The 16,469-nt window shown below is 40.8% G+C and overlaps 1 protein-coding gene across 1 annotated transcript; it reads left to right on the top strand.

Moving 5' to 3' along the window:
* The first annotated feature begins 6,362 nt into the window (after positions 1-6,362).
* On the top strand, positions 6,363-16,053 carry CALHM3 (calcium homeostasis modulator 3). Its single transcript, XM_077257090.1, has 3 exons — positions 6,363-6,764; positions 13,446-13,701; positions 15,348-16,053. The coding sequence occupies exons 1-3, from the start codon at positions 6,478-6,480 to the stop codon at positions 15,783-15,785; spliced, it is 981 nt and encodes a 326-aa protein (XP_077113205.1). The 5' UTR covers positions 6,363-6,477; the 3' UTR covers positions 15,786-16,053.
* The last annotated feature ends 416 nt before the right edge of the window (positions 16,054-16,469 follow it).

The following is a 16,469-nucleotide window of genomic DNA, read 5'->3' as shown; positions in this document are numbered from 1 at the left end:
CAGATGAAAGCTGCAGCCTGCTCCGATGAAAGTATGATCACGGATCTGATAGAGTGCTGTGCACACTATCAGATCTGCGATCTGTGATGTCCCCCCCTGGGACAAAGTAAAAAAGTAAAAAAAAAAATTTCCACATGTGTAAAAAAAAAAAATAATAATTCCTAAATAAATAATAATAAAAAAAAAATATTATTCCCAAAAATACATTTCTTTATCTAAAAAAAACAAACAAAAACAATAAAAGTACACATATTTAGTATCGCCGCGTCCGTAACGACCCAACCTATAAAACTGGCCCACTAGTTAACCCCTTCAGTAAACACCGTAAGAAAAAAAAAAAAAAAACGAGGCAAAAAACAACGCTTTATTACCATACCGCCGAACAAAAAGTGGAATAACACGCGATCAAAAAGACGGATATAAATAACCATGTTACCGCTGAAAACGTCATCTTGTCCCACAAAACGCGCGGCCATGCAGCATCATCAGCAAAAAAATAAAAAAGTTATAGTCCTCAGAATAAAGCGATGCCAAAATAATTATTTTTTCTATAAAATAGTTTTTATCGTATAAAAGCGTCAAAACATAAAAAAATGATATAAATGAGGTATCGCTGTAATCGTACTGACCCGACGAATAAAACTGCTTTATCAATTTTACCAAGCGCAGAACGGTATAAACGCCTCTCCCAAAAGAAATTCATGAATAGCTGGTTTTTGGTTATTCTGCCTCACAAAAATCGGAATAAAAAGTGATAAAAAATGGTCACGTGTCCGAAAATGTTACCAATAAAAACGTCAACTCGTCCCGCAAAAAACAAGACCTCACATGACTCTGTGGACCAAAATGTGGAAAAATTATAGGTCTCAAAATGTGGAGACGCAAAAACTTTTTTGCTATAAAAAGCGTCTTTTAGTCTGGTTTCACACTTGCGTTTTTATCTGCATGCGTTTTTTAAAAAAACCGCATGTGTGAAAAAATGCATGTAAACGCGGTAAAACGCATGCGTTTTTATAGAAAAACACAAGAAAACAAGAAAAAAACAAAAAACCCTAACCCTACCCCTAACCTGAAATACGTGGCACTGAAATACGTGGCACTGAAATATACGTTTATATACGTATATACGTATATAAGTGCCACGATATTTCAGTGGCCACGTATTTAAGTGCCACGTATTTAAGTGCCACGTATTTAAGTGCCACGTATTTAAGTGCCACGTATTTAAGTGCCACGTATTTAAGTGCCACGTATTTCAGTGCCACGTATTTACGTGCCACGTATTTTTCAGTGCCTGAAATACGTGGCACTGAAATATACGTTTATATACGTATATACGTATATAAGTGCCACGATATTTCAGTGGCCACGTATATAAGTGCCACGTATTTAAGTGCCACGTATTTAAGTGCCACGTATTTAAGTGCCACGTATTTAAGTGCCACGTATTTCAGTGCCACGTATTTACGTGCCACGTATTTACGTGCCACGTATTTTTCAGTGCCTGAAATACGTGGCACTGAAATACGTGGCACTGAAATATCGTGGCACTGAAATATCGTGGCACTGAAATATCGTGGCACTGAAGTATTTACGTGCCACGTATTTTTCAGTGCCTGAAATACGTGGCACTGAAATACGTGGCACTGAAATACGTGGCACTGAAATACGTGGCACTGAAATATTGTGGCACTGAAATATCGTGGCACTTAAATACGTGGCACTTAAATACGTGGCACTTAAATACGTGGCACTTAAATACGTGGCACTTAAATACGTGGCACTTAAATACGTGGCACTTATATACGTGGCACTTATGACTGTCAGAAAATGTTCAGTAAACGGTTAGGGGTAGGGTTTCAGGTAGAATTGGGGAGTTTCCACTGTTCAGGCACATCAGGGGCTCTCCAAACGCGACATGGCGTCCAATCTCAATTCCAGCCAATTCTGCGTTGAAAAAGTAAAACAGTGCTCCTTCCCTTCCGAGCTCTCCCGTGCGTCCAAAAAGGGGTTTACCCCAACATATGGGGTATCAGCGTACTAGGGACAAATTGAACAACAACTTCTGGGGTCCAAGTTCTCTTGTTATCCTTGGGAAAATAAAAATTTGGGGGGCTAAAAATCATTTTTGTGGGAAAAAAAATATGTTTTATTTTCACGGCTCTGCGTTGTAAACTGTAGTGAAACACTTGGGGATTCAAAGTTCTCACAACACATCTAGATAAGTTCCTTGGGAGGTCTAGTTTCCAATATGGGGTCACTTGTGGGGGGTTTGTACTGTTTGGGTACATCAGGGGCTCTGCAAATGCAACGTGACGCCTGCAGACCAATCCATTTAAGTCTGCATTCCAAATGGCGCTCCTTCCCTTCCGAGCTCTGTCATGCGCCCAAACAGTGGTTCCCCCCCACATAGGGGGTATCAGCGTACTCAGGACAAATTGGACAACAACTTTTAGGGTCCAATTTATCCTGATACCCTTGTGAAAATACAAAACTGGGGGCTAAATTTCATTTTTGTGAAAAAAAAAAATATATATATTTTCACGGCTCTGCGTTATAAACTGTAGTGAAACACTTGGGGGTTCAAAGTTCTCACAACACATCTAGATAAGTTCCTTGGGGGGTCTAGTTTCCAATATGGGGTCACTTGTGGGGGGTTTGTACTGTTTGGGTACATCAGGGGCTCTGCAAATGCAACGTGACGCCTGCAGACCAATCCATTTAAGTCTGCATTCCAAATGGCGCTCCTTCCCTTCCGAGCTCTGTCATGCGCCCAAACAGTGGTCCCTCCCCACAAATGGGGTATCAGCGTACTCCAGACAAATTGGACAACAACTTTTGGGGTCCAATTTATCCTGATACCCTTGTGAAAATACAAAACTGGGGGCTAAAAAATCATTTTTGTGAAAAAAAAAAATAATCTTTATTTTCACGGCTCTGCGTTATAAACTGTAGTGAAACACTTGGGGGTTCAAAGCTCTCAAAACACATCTAGATAAGTTCCTTAGGGGGTCTACTTTCCAAAATGGTGTCACTTGTGGGGGGGTTTAATGTTTAGGCACATCAGGGGCTCTCCAAACGCAACATGGCATCCCATCTTAATTCCAGTCAATTTTGCATTGAAAAGTAAAGTAGCGCTTCTTCCCTTCTGAGCTCTGCTATGTGCCCAAACAATGGTTTACACCCACATATGGGGTATCGTCGTACTCAGGACAAATTGCACAACAACTTTTGTGGTCTAATTTCTTCTCTTACCCTTGGGGAAATAAAAAAATGGGGGTGAAAAGATCATTTTTGTGAAAAAATATGATTTTTTATTTTTACGGCTCTGCATTATAAACTTCTGTGAAGCACTTGTTGGGTCAAAGTGCTCAACACACATCTAGATAAGTTCCTTAAGGGGTCTACTTTCCAAAATGGTGTCACTCGTGGGGGGTTTCAATGTTTAGGCACATTAGGGGCTCTCCAAACGCAACATGGCGTCCCATCTCAATTCCAGTCAATTTTGCATTGAAAAGTCAAATGGCGCTCCTTCCCTTCTGAGCTCTGCCCTGCGCCCAAACAATGGTTTACACCCACATATGGGGTATCAGTGTACTCAGGACAAATTGCACAACAATTTTTGGGGTCCAATTTCTTCTCTTACCCTTGGGAAAATAAAAAATTGGGGGTGAAAAGATCATTTTTGTGAAAAAATATGATTTTTTATTTTTACGGCTCTGCATTATAAACTTCTGTAAAGCACTTGTTGGGTCAAAGTGCTCACCACACATCTAGATAAGTTCCTTAGGGGGTCTACTTTCCAAAATGGTGTCACTTGTTAGGGGTTTCAATGTTTAGGCACATCAAGGGCTCTCTAAATGCAACATGGCGTCCCATCTCAATTCCAGTCAATTTTGCATTGAAAAGTCAAATGGCGCTCCTTCCCTTCCGAGCTCTGCCCTGGGCCCAAACAATGGTTTACACCCACATATGGGGTATCAGCGTACTCAGGACAAATTGCACAACAATTTTTGGGGTCCAATTTCTTCTCTCACCCTTGGGAAAATAAAAAATTGGGGGTGAAAAGATAATTTTTGTGAAAAAATATGATTTTTTATTTTTACGGCTCTGCATTATAAACTTCTGTGAAGCACTTGTTGGGTCAAAGTGCTCACCACACATCTAGATAAGTTCCTTAGGGGGTCTACTTTCCAAAATGGTGTCACTTGTTAGGGGTTTCAATGTTTAGGCACATCAAGGGCTCTCTAAATGCAACATGGCGTCCCATCTCAATTCCAGTCAATTTTGCATTGAAAAGTCAAATGGCGCTCCTTCCCTTCCGAGCTCTGCCCTGCGCCCAAACAATGGTTTACACCCACATATGGGGTATCAGCGTACTCAGGACAAATTGCACAACAATTTTTGGGGTCCAATTTCTTCTCTCACCCTTGGGAAAATAAAAAATTGGGGGTGAAAAGATAATTTTTGTGAAAAAATATGATTTTTTATTTTTACGGCTCTGCATTATAAACTTCTGTAAAGCACTTGTTGGGTCAAATTGCTCACCACACATCTAGATAAGTTCCTTAGGGGGTCTACTTTCCAAAATGGTGTCACTTGTGGGGGGTTTCAATGTTTAGGCACATCAGGGGCTCTCCAAATGCAACATGGCGTCCCATCTCAATTCCAGTCAATTTTGCATTGAAAAGTCAAATGGCGCTCCTTTGCTTCCAAGCTCTGCCATGCGCCCAAACTGTGGTTTACCCCCACATATGGGGTATCAGCGTACTCAGGACAAATTGTACAACAACTTTTGGGGTCTATTTTCTCCTGTTACCCTTGGTAAAATAAAACAAATTGGAGCTGAAATAAATTTTGTGTGAAAAAAAGTTAAATGTTCATTTTTATTTAAACATTCCAAAAATTCCTGTGAAACACCTGAAGGGTTAATAAACTTCTTGAAAGTGGTTTTGAGTACCTTGAGGGGTGCAGTTTTTAGAATGGTGTCACACTTGGGTATTTTCTATCATATAGACCCGTCAAAATGACTTCAAATGAGATGTGGTCCCTAAAAAAAAATGGTGTTGTAAAAATGAGAAATTGCTGGTCAACTTTTAACCCTTATAACTCCGTCACAAAAAAAAAATTTTGGTTCCAAAATTGTGCTGATGTAAAGTAGACATGTGGGAAATGTTATTTATTAAGTATTTTGTGTGACATATGTCTGTGATTTAAGGGCATAAAAATTCAAAGTTGGAAAATTGCGAAATTTTCAAAATTTTCGCCAAATATTCGTTTTTTTCACAAATAAACGCAAGTTATATCGAAGAAATTTTACCACTAACATGAAGTACAATATGTCACGAGAAAACAATGTCAGAATCGCCAAGATCCGTTGAAGCGTTCCAGAGTTATAACCTCATAAAGGGACAGTGGTCAGAATTGTAAAAATTGGCCCGGTCATTAACGTGCAAACCACCCTCGGGGCTTAAGGGGTTAAAATAATTGAAGAGGTCATGTTGTCTTACGCTGAAGAGGATATGCTCTTGAAATGGGTGTTTCAACAAAACAACGACCATAAGCACACCAGTAAACGAGCAAAATCTTGGTTCCAGTCCAACAAAATTGAGGTTATGGAGTGGCCAGCCCAATCCCCGGACCTTAATCTGATAGAACCCTTGTGGGGTAACATTAAAGATGCCGTTTCTGAGGCAAAGCCAACAAATGCCAAAAAATTGTGGTATGTAGTCCAAACATTCTGTGCTGGAATAACAGGTGACAGGCGCCAGAAGTTGATTGACTCTATGCAACATAGATGTGAAGCAGTTCTAAAAAACTGTGGGTATACAACTAAATATTAGGTTAGTGATTCACAGGAAATCTAAATCCACAAAAAAGTGCATATTGTGAGTTTGTAAAGACAAATGCTATTTTTTAGAATAACTCAATGTTCATTTTTTGTTATTTTCCGTAAAGTAGATAAAAATTATATACATTTCTCTACATGTTTTGAATTAAAAAAACAGTGTGAAATGTTCCCAATGCTGGAAATAAAAACTAGTATAAAGATTTTGTGATTAACTCATGTTTTTGAACACACTGCTATTATTTTGAACACTACTATATGTAAAATTGTGCTTTTAGTTGGGTAGAAAAGCACCGATAAAATATTTCTACACTATTGGTGTCATTTTCTCCTAATATTCTGTTGAGGTCTTTTGTTATATTGTCATTCCATAAAAGACACAATTCCCTTTCAATAAACCCGTCAGTGATGTATTCAAGAAAACAAACATTTGACTAGCTCATTTACCTACACAAGGCTGACACCACCTCGACAGTCCACATCACGGGCTTCAAGAACATTCTGCAGACTGAAATCCTCCAGGAAGAGACCTCCACAAATCTAAGCACTAAGTGTCCATACAGGCAAAGAACTGCAATTTTTCAGATTTCATCTACATCATATTGGAATAGAGAAGAAATCAGAACACCATGGATCGCTTTAAGATGATATTTCAGTACTTCCAGTCAAACTCAGAGTCGGTGATGAATGGGATTTGCGCACTTTTAGCTCTGGCCAGTGTTAAAATCTACAATTCACTAGATTTTAATTGCCCATGTCTTCCCAGATACAACATGATATATGGCATGGGTATTATGTTTGTGCCTCCAGTCGCCCTTTTTCTTTGTGGTCTTATGGTGAACAGACAATCGGTGATTATGATGGAAGAGTGGATGAGACCCACTGGAGGGAGAAAAAAAGATTTGGCGATTGTGAAGTAAGTGTTAATGTCAACTTTGTATGAAATTTGGGTTGAAATATTTCTACAAAAACAGTAAAAAAAACTTAAGAAGTAGTAATATAAAAGAAATAGATATTAATTAATAGTATGGGTATAGATATAGGGCTAAATGTACAAATGATAAATTAGATGAATCTGAACTGGGAAGACTTTGGCCAATCGGTCTGTACACTGGAAAACCTGTTTATTTCTACTTTCTGACAAAGTGTTCAGTATAATGTTATATTTGCCTAAAACTTTATATTCCCAATAATGATTATAGATGTAGAGTTTGCCAGCTACTATATATTTAAAGGTCTATTAACCCCTTGGTGACTGACTGAGTCCATTTTAACCTTAAAGGGAACCTGTCAGCAGGATTGTGCGCAGTAACCTACAAACAGTGTCAGGTTGGCGCCATTATACTGATTACAATTATACCTGGCGATGAAATCCGTCTTGTGGTTGTTGTTTAATCTTTATTTGCAGTTTTCAGTTAATGAGATTCTCGTGCTTCAGGGACGCCTGTGGATGGGGCTGTGGGCAGGGCTTTATGTGGAGCTCTGCTTACATATTCATCCTTATGGGCTTATGACAGGTGACTGATCCCTCAGTGACCAGCCTCCTATTTTACATATTGCATATAATAGTGTTGGCTTTGAAAAAAATTAACTTCAGCAAAATGGCGACGGTGGCGGCAGCACATGCCCAGTAGCATCTATTGCTTGCATATAATGGTGTTGGCTTTGAAAAAAAAAAAAGTAACTGCAGCAAAATAGCGCTGGCGGTGGCGCTTGCACCTTAGCATCTATTGGCAAGCGAAAGAAAGTGACCTAAATCTGTATTCAGTGAAGTGAGATTTTCATTAAAAATTCTATGTAGGAAGAAGCGACCAGCAGACACAGACATTCTGCTGCAGTTTCTCCTGAAAAGAGTGAACAATTTCAGTTTGTGCAGCAGAAATTTCTGCACCAAAAATACTGCAGTTTACAGTACGAGCAAAATGAATGAGATTTCTGAAATCCCATGCACACCCTTCTTATTTTTCCTTGCAGGTTTGAATCAGCTTCCGATTTGCAGCATGTCAATTCTTTCAGTGTTTTTGCAGCATTGTTAACACATTCAAAATACTTTAAAAAAATGTGCGTTTTGTGCAGGGTTTTTTCCTGACAAGATATGTGTTTTTGGTGCAGATATTTCTCTTGCAAATATGAAACATACCCTTAGGCTATGTGCACACGTCAGGATTTTTTGCGTTTTTTTCACGTTTTTTCCGCTATAAAAACGCGAAAAAAACGCTAACCTATGCCTCCTATTATTTACAGTGTATTCCGCATTTTTTGTGCAAATGTTGCGATTTTTTCCGTGAAAAAATCGCATCGCGGAAAGAAAAGCAACATGTTCATTAAAAATGCGGAATTGTGGGGATTCCGCACACCTAGGAGTGCATTGATCTGCTTACTTCCCGCACGGGGCTGTGCACACCATGCGGGAAGTAAGCAGATTATGTGCGGTTGGTACCCAGGGTGGAGGAGAGGAGACTCTCCTCCACGCACTTGGCACCATATAATTGGTAAAAAATAAAAGAATTAAAATAAAAAATAGTCCTATACTCACCTTCGATGTCCCCCGCAGTGTTCCCGCCTCACCGCTGCATGCTGCCGCTTCGGTTCCTATAGCTGGTGTGCGGTGAAGGACCTGTGATGACGTCACTGTCTTGTGATTGGTCGTGAGCGGTCATGTGACCGCTCACGTGACCGCTCACATGACCGCGACGTCATGGAAGGTCCTGCGCGCACACACCAGCTATAGGAAGAGGAACGGACGCCGCTGAGGAGATCGTCTGGGTGAGTATAAGCATTTTTTTTATTTTTTTTATTATTTTTAAACATTCTATCTTTTACTATAGATGCTGCATAAGCTGCATCTATAGTAAAAAGTTGGTCACACTTGTCAAACAGTATGTTTGACAAGTGTGACCAACCTGTCAGTCAGTTTTCCAAGCAATGCTACAGATCGCTTGGAAAACTTTAGCATTCTGCAAGCTAATTACGCTTGCAGAATGCTAAAAAAAACGTGAGTTGCGGTGAGGCGCCCTCTGGTGGATGAACTCATATGAACTCGAGCGTGGGAACTTTTCCAAGGCTGCAGTTCATGAGTTCATCCACCAGAGGGCGCCTCACCGCAACTCAATGTGAGTACAGATCACCCAGCTTTCCTTCATTAACCCGGGGATTACAACCACGAGCGAGTGCATTAGCGCAGCTCATGGCTGTAAAATAATTAACCCCTTCAGATGGATTACCGCGTGGGACGTGACGGTTCACCTGAGGGTATGTATCTTGTGTTTTATTATTTTATCCAAGCGAGGGATTGCAAATGGATTGAGAGAACAATAAAATATTTAAAAAACCGCTGTGTTTATTTCATTAAAATCCTTTTAAATCATGTGTGTGTGTGTGTGTGTGTGTGTGTGTGTGTTTTAACCCTTTCAAACAATTGGATTAATAATGGATAGGTGACATAATTGACACCTCTCCATTATTAATCTGGCTTAATGTCACCTTCCAATAGCAAGGTGGCATTAACCCTTCATTACCCCATAGCCCACCGCTACAGGGAGTGGGAAGAGAGTGGCCAAGTGCCAGAATAGGCGCATCTTCCAGATGTGCCTTTTCTGGGGTGGCTGGGGGCAGATGTTTGTAGCCAGGGGGGGGGCAATAACCATGGACCCTCTCTAGGCTATTAATATCTGCCCTCAGTCACTGGCTTTACCATTCTGGCGGAGAAAATTGCGCGGGAGCCCACGCCAATTTTTTCCGCCATTTAACCCTTTATTTCAGCAGCTACAGCGCTGAAATTTTGCACATACACACTACTAACATTAATAGTGTGGAATATGCCAAAAAAAGGGGATATGAGATGGTTTACTGTATGTAAACCATGTCTCATATCCTGTCGGGTTTGTGCAGGAGAAATGAAAAGCCGGCAATTGAATTACCGGCTTTTCAATAGAACACCGCTGCATATTTCTTGCAATGCACACGCATGGTCCGTGTGTAATCCGATTTTTTCTCGCACCCATAGACTTGCATTGGCGAGTCTCGGCCGAGATATGCTGACAATCGCAGCATGCTGCGAGTTCCCTCGGATCCGAAATACGGTGGAGAAAAAATCGGATGATGGGAGCTAGACCATAGATTAACATTGGGCCGAGTGCTATGCGATTTTTTATCGCATAGCACTCGTCCGTATTACGGTCTAGTGTGACCCTGGCCTTAGACCTCCTCTCCATTCATTGTCTATGGGACTGCTGGAAATAATCAATCACATAACTAGCGCATGCGTACTTCTTCTTCATAGAAGACCGGACTCTGCAGAGTTCTCTGGATCGCCCCATTCTCAGGATCATAGGTGCGCTTAGTGGCTGGACCTCCAGCAATCAGTAAGCTACCCCCAATAGTATGGAGAGGAGTCATCAATAAGTGATCAACGAGCACTAAAATGCTCGGGTGCTTGACCCGAGTAACTAATATATTGGAAGTCAATGGGAAACTCGAACAATTATCCGGCGACCACCCCCTCCCCGGAGGTCTGGAGGGGGTCCAAAAATTGCTGAAAACTATGTACACAGCGCTGAAATGGGTAAACAGCGCTGAAATGGAATGTGAACAGCATGGGGAAAAGCATCTCTGAATCCCAGGTCGCTGCTGGGAACAAGGTTGTTAGAGTATTATGACACTTTTATGGACTGACAATAAAACATACAAAATCACAGTTAGAATGGATTTGACTGGAAAAAATGTTAAGAAACATTCTTTCCAGGATAATGACTTGTATATAAGCCGAACAAAATGCTCCTCCACACCTTGGGCTATGTTCACACCTGGTGTTTTTGCTGCGTTTTTGCACATTTGCATTGCTTTCAATGGTGAAAAAAATATTCTAGAGGAAATGTAGTTTTATCATTTTAATACCTTATCTGTCCATATGGTGTGTGGGACATGATCAGACATATCTTGTTTAATTTATGAAGAGGGACTCTGAAAGTCAAATTTTTTCCCTGGGACACCACTATTTGTATAGGGCCATCAGGTGACCCTCACTATTGTCAGAGGGCCCACAGCCAGCCCTCACTAAGCGTTTTTGGAGGGCTGGCAGATGGGTATGCTTTACATAGCCATTTATTTTTAAGTGCAATATAATTTATCCATCTGAGGTGGGCAAATTTTCTTTTTCATCTTAATACTGTAAATTCTGAAACTTAGAGGGCCAGCAAATGAGACCAAGATAGAGTTTGTTGGAAAAACACATCATTCAACTGTTTACTGTAAATGGAATGAGGCCTACAAATAAAAGCACACAGCAGTTACAGTCAGATATGGTTGAGGTTCAAAGAAATGTAGGTGTTGTTTTGCTGCCTCTGGCCCTGGATGCCTTGACTGTGTGCAAGACATCATGAAATGTGAAGATTCCCCAAGGATTTTGGTTTGCAATGTAGTGTCCGGGGTCTGAAAGCTGGGTTTGCATGCTAGATCATGGGTCTTACAGCAGGACAATGACCCCAAACATACTTAAAGAAGCACCCAAAAATAGATGGAAACAAAGCACTCAAGAGTTCAGAAGTGGTAATTCCAGCTCCAGTAGCGTAAAGTCTCCCACCACTACCTCTTACATAAAAATAGTAGAGAGAAACTGTGAATGGACACATTAGATCAGTTAATTTTGCCTACTTTGATGAATCAGTTCATCGCAAAAAAAACATGAGTTGGTCAATGAGTCCATGGAAAAAAGCAGCAGCAAGGCTTAGAATTTATAAGGCAATAATCCCTGACTAGTCATACCCTATACCTACTGCAACACCTCACTGTAGACGAAGTGCAGATAAGAGTGGTATTACTATAACAGAATAGAATCTATTTGAATTAGGCCTGATAAAAGCAATTAGTGTAACGAAGCAGCTTTTAGGACTGTTATTTCATGAACCCTGCTGGGGAATATAGCGGAGCGTTTCGCATCTACTCAGCCTGATATGAAGGAGACAGGATCTTCTGTACTTACTGTACAAACTCTCCTGTCTCGGCTACAAAATCCTGTATGCAGTGTGAGAACTCCATATGTGATGACCACCTGACAGCCCACAACAAGGCACTGGATTATGTACTAATAAAACCCATCAACTATTGGTTTCAAAAAATTTCCCTCAACTAGAAGGTGGATCCACTGAAAAGTTTTTTTCCTATTACTAAGAAGTGGGTCTCCTACACTGGTAAAGTGTATGCCTTAAGTGCAAGGGATGCCAAAATTAGAAGGAGGCACTCCAATATCCCTTTGAAGAGACATAGTACAGGGCCTTAAAAAAATATTTTTTTTTCCATTATTAAGGAGTGGCTATCCTACACTGGTAATTCCCCTGCACTCAGTGCATGGGCTGAAAAACATTTAACCCTGGTGGTATACATATATATAAAATAATATTTGAGGTAGACCTCAAAAAATTGTAAATGCAGGCATCATAAACACCATAAAAAATGTATAGCAAAGGTAGCATGATCACCCTGTTAATATGGTGGAGGAGGAGGACGACACAAAAAAAAAGATGAAATCTTGAAGAATATTCCCATGTTTGGGTAGGAAAGGGTTAATGGGAATAGACAAGAAAAAAAAACTGGAAAAAAACCCGCACTGGATTTGAGTTTATGTTTCTCTGCTGTCATCCGGTGGTGTACAGAAGTTTGGCCAAATCCAGCTCTAAATACAATCTATCACTAATAACGCATGTCACAATGCACATTATACACCTTACTCATGTCTTCCAGGAGGAACATGAGCAGCATGTTCATCTCCTTACAAGTGCACCAAATCTCTGCTCTGTGCTCATCAGGCCCTAAGACCAAAATGTATCTGTCAATACATGACACATTTTCTGTGATACTTTCCGGAGGGGGATATTTGGGAAGAATGATCGAAGCTTGTAACGGTATTCACATTTAGGCCACATTCACATGTTCAGTATTTGGTCAGTATTTTACATCAATATTTGTAAACTAAAATCAGGAATGGGTGATAAATACAGAAGTGGTGACGCGTTTCTATTATACTTTTCCTCTGATTGTTCCACTCCTGATTTCGGCTTACAAATACTGAGGTAAAATACTGACCAAATACCGACCGTGTGAACGAGGCCTTACATAAACTGGATAGGTTATAATTTTTGGATCTGTGTAGACCACACTGTTGGGAGCCCATGGATCTCCATAGCAAGACACGATAGACCACTCTTCTCCTGAAGATGGAGGCCAGGAGAATTGAGTGGAGTGTTGCTAGCTCTGCATTGGAAATTGGTCTGTTGCCGGATGGTATAATAGAGACTGTATAAATGTTTATTCTGGCTTCCAAGTTCCAATTCCAGCCTCGGCAGAACAAAGAGTTAACTTTAGTGACTGTCTCAGCTTATTTGTCTCGCTTCCTTCTGCACCTTTCAGGCGGTGGGCACAATGGAGTCACTACCATCAGCAGCAGATTTTCTTTAAACACCTCCACACACACAAACACCCCAGCCTACCCCTTATTTCAAAATAAAAATAGTCAGGATTTGAAATGCGATGATCAAAAAAAAAGCTAATTCATAGCTAACTGCTGTATAACTACGTGCAATAATCTATGTTGTTCTTTCAGATACATGTGTACTTCCGTCTTCACACGCGCCATGGTTGCCCCTGTTGTCTGGATTCTGACGACACTCTTGGATGGAAATTGTTTTGTCTGTGCTTTTAGTGGCTCCGTGGACCCTGACAAATTCCCAGGCTTTGCAAATAACACTTCAACAGAATTACAGATCCTGCTCTACAAGGTGCCTTGTAAGGAAGACGTCTTGATCAGGAACAACACTTCAAGAAAAGCTGTTTCAAGATACTTGAAATGCTGGTCACAGGTGAATGAACACAAGAGACTAGAAAGATCAGTAAAAATTATATGTAATGCTCAGAGGTGTAAGCAGCTGATGATGGATGAATCTGTATATATAATGCATTGGTTTACATGGTACCACCAACTAACGGGCAGCAAACTGGGACCGGATGTAGAGTAATTACACTACAACATTAATGGGAGGTTTCCAGTATTAAAGCTTTCATGACATGTCCTTAGGATAGGCCATCAAAGTTGAATTGGTGACGGTGATGATGATGATTATGATGAATGGCTCCTGCACCACTTCATTATCCAGCCTTGTCTCATCATAGCTCAGGCCACCCTCTCATAGACTACAAATGTAGGACAGGGAGGTCTAGGCTCCAGTATCCCTAAGAAATGTATGACATCAATAGGGTACAACATCTTGACTCTACATAGTGACTCAACCTTGTAACCGCCGTGTTTTTTACATTGGATGCTGAAGACCATGTGGATGTGGCCCAAAAAGTCCTCCTGGTCTAAGGGGTCAGGTCGCAAATGGGACTGCTGTGACCCCTATAAATATGTGGGTGGGACACCAACTCCTTTGAAAAATGAAAGGGCCCTTCCTTTACTTATTCAGAGACAGAAACTCATCCATGTGCGCTGCTGTGCTTGGTAGTGTTGCTCAGCCTCCTACTTAAACTTTTCCAGAATTGGAATACCACCAATGAAATGTACACAACCAGTGTTTTAGCTGTGGGAAACCTCTTTAATACTCATAGGCCCCAATTCATCATTTGCTTTTTATTTGCCCCAAATATATCAAAACGGCGCACCAGATTCATTAAAGCACCACTAATCTAACTTCCCTGCCCCAAGTCTCATAAATACCAGTCACCATATTCATCCATTCTTGGCGCTGCCTTGGTCGGGCTCCAGCAGTTTCTGAGCTGCCCGGTCACTCCAGTGCCTTACATTGATAGCTTGTGATTGTGACCATTACCTCTGACATAGGCTGCCGTCACACTAGCAGTATTTGGTCAGTATTATACATCAGTATTTGTAAGCCAAAACCAGGAGTGGGCAATAAATACAGAAGTGGTGCATATGTTTCTATTATACTTTTCCTCTATTTGTTCCACTCCTGGTTTTGGCTTACAAATACTGATGTAAAAATACTGACCAAATACTGCTAGTGTGACGGCAGCCTTACAGTCAGACGGAAGTTGCGGTCACCAGATAGCAGATCGGGATCATAGCAGTGCTGGGCAGAGTTGAAGACAGCGGCTTGTAAATATAATACTAGGCTCAGGGACCTTATGTTGCTTCACTCCACTCCAGGGCTGAAATTAAAAAAAGACATTAGAATGGTGCTTTAATTTGGCTCAAAGACAAAAATAGGCTGTCTCACTGTCTTAAACTGTTTTTGCAACTGTTGACACCAAAAGTCACGGTAACTACGACAAGAGCGGAAAACAAAGAAAACAGGCGATCACATATAAAGTAGATTTCACAAAAGGCACAAATAGAACCATGAATTGGATGCAAATGAAAAAAGGCACAAAACACACAAAACTAGGCAAAATGAGGCATAAAGACAATGATGAGTCCTGGGTCTTCGATCTTGCATTCACACAGCCTTTGAAATGTTTCATAGTGTAATTTATTGTCTCTTCTGTCCAGGCTTTAGGATGGAGTATCCTGTTGTTCCTTATTATCTTGGCATTCCTTGCCCGAACCCTTAAACCCTGCTTTGATCAAACATCTTTTCTACAAACTCGCTACTGGAGTAACTACATCGATATCGAGCAGAAGATCTTTGATGAGACTTGCTGTGAACACGCAAGAGATTTTGCCCGTAAATGCATTCTCCATTTCTTCCAAAGCATGCACAGTGAGATGAAGGTCGCTCGCATGATAAAGAAGAAAGAGGAGGAGAAGGAGGAGGTGGACCACCTCCATGGCATCACGGACCATGAGCAAGTGAACAAACTCTTAAAGTCTTGGTACCAAAGTAAACCCCCACTGTCTATAAATCTCCCAACTCATCGGCAACATGTGAAAGGAAAAAGCAACGGCTGCTGCTTGGATGATAACAACAGCAAACAAACAGATGTGTAAAGGGATTTTTTAAAATGTTAATCTAGAAACCACCAATCTCTGTACGTCAGGCCTAATTATCCTTTTCTTTATATGACCAATGGAGAAAGTTGAGTGCAACTTTCAGCTGTCTCCATCACTTCCAAAGAGAATGAATGGACCAGCAATGATCATGGGTGACAATGCTGCTCCATTCACACAGAGTAGTTGGGGAACCCCATCACTTTGATTCTTGGGGGTTCCAGTAATAAGATCCCTGTGGATCAGAAACTTATCACCTATTACCTGCATCATGGTTTTATATTTTCATTAGTGCCATCTCCACACTTCTAATCCAACATTCCCAATTCTGTGCATCTTTTTCCCATACAGTCCTATGGTTTTCCTCCCATTATAGCCAGTACATGCTCTACCTTAGACATTATTTCATCTCTATTTACATCTCTTAGCCAGCTTGATTACATGTGGGGGTTTCCTGGTTGCTAGGGAATCTCCACATGTAATCAAGCTGGCTAAGAGATGTAAATCATTCAGCTGCGGTGAGGAAAACTAAATCTCCGAGCTCTAAAAAATACTCGGAGGACGCCGGAGCGTGCTCGAAAAATCTCGAGTAACGAGTATATTCGCTCATCACTAGTCGCTACTCATTACTCAATGCTCAGCTATGTATGGCTATTATGTGTACAGTCAAATATAGTCACTCCT

The sequence above is a fragment of the Ranitomeya variabilis genome, chromosome 4 (assembly GCF_051348905.1).
Source record: "Ranitomeya variabilis isolate aRanVar5 chromosome 4, aRanVar5.hap1, whole genome shotgun sequence".
NCBI classification, from domain to species: Eukaryota; Metazoa; Chordata; class Amphibia; order Anura; family Dendrobatidae; genus Ranitomeya; species Ranitomeya variabilis.
Note: the sequence above shows the minus strand (reverse complement) of the source record. Positions and strands in the feature narration are given on the sequence as shown.

Excerpts from the sequence above, each read along its gene's own strand:
- CALHM3 (XM_077257090.1), top strand. The coding sequence starts at position 6,478 with ATGGATCGCTTTAAGATGATATTTCAGTACTTCCAGTCAAACTCAGAG. Across the intron at positions 6,765-13,445 it reads AAAGATTTGGCGATTGTGAA|ATACATGTGTACTTCCGTCT; the intron begins GTAAGTGTTAAT and ends TTGTTCTTTCAG. Across the intron at positions 13,702-15,347 it reads ACTTGAAATGCTGGTCACAG|GCTTTAGGATGGAGTATCCT; the intron begins GTGAATGAACAC and ends TCTTCTGTCCAG.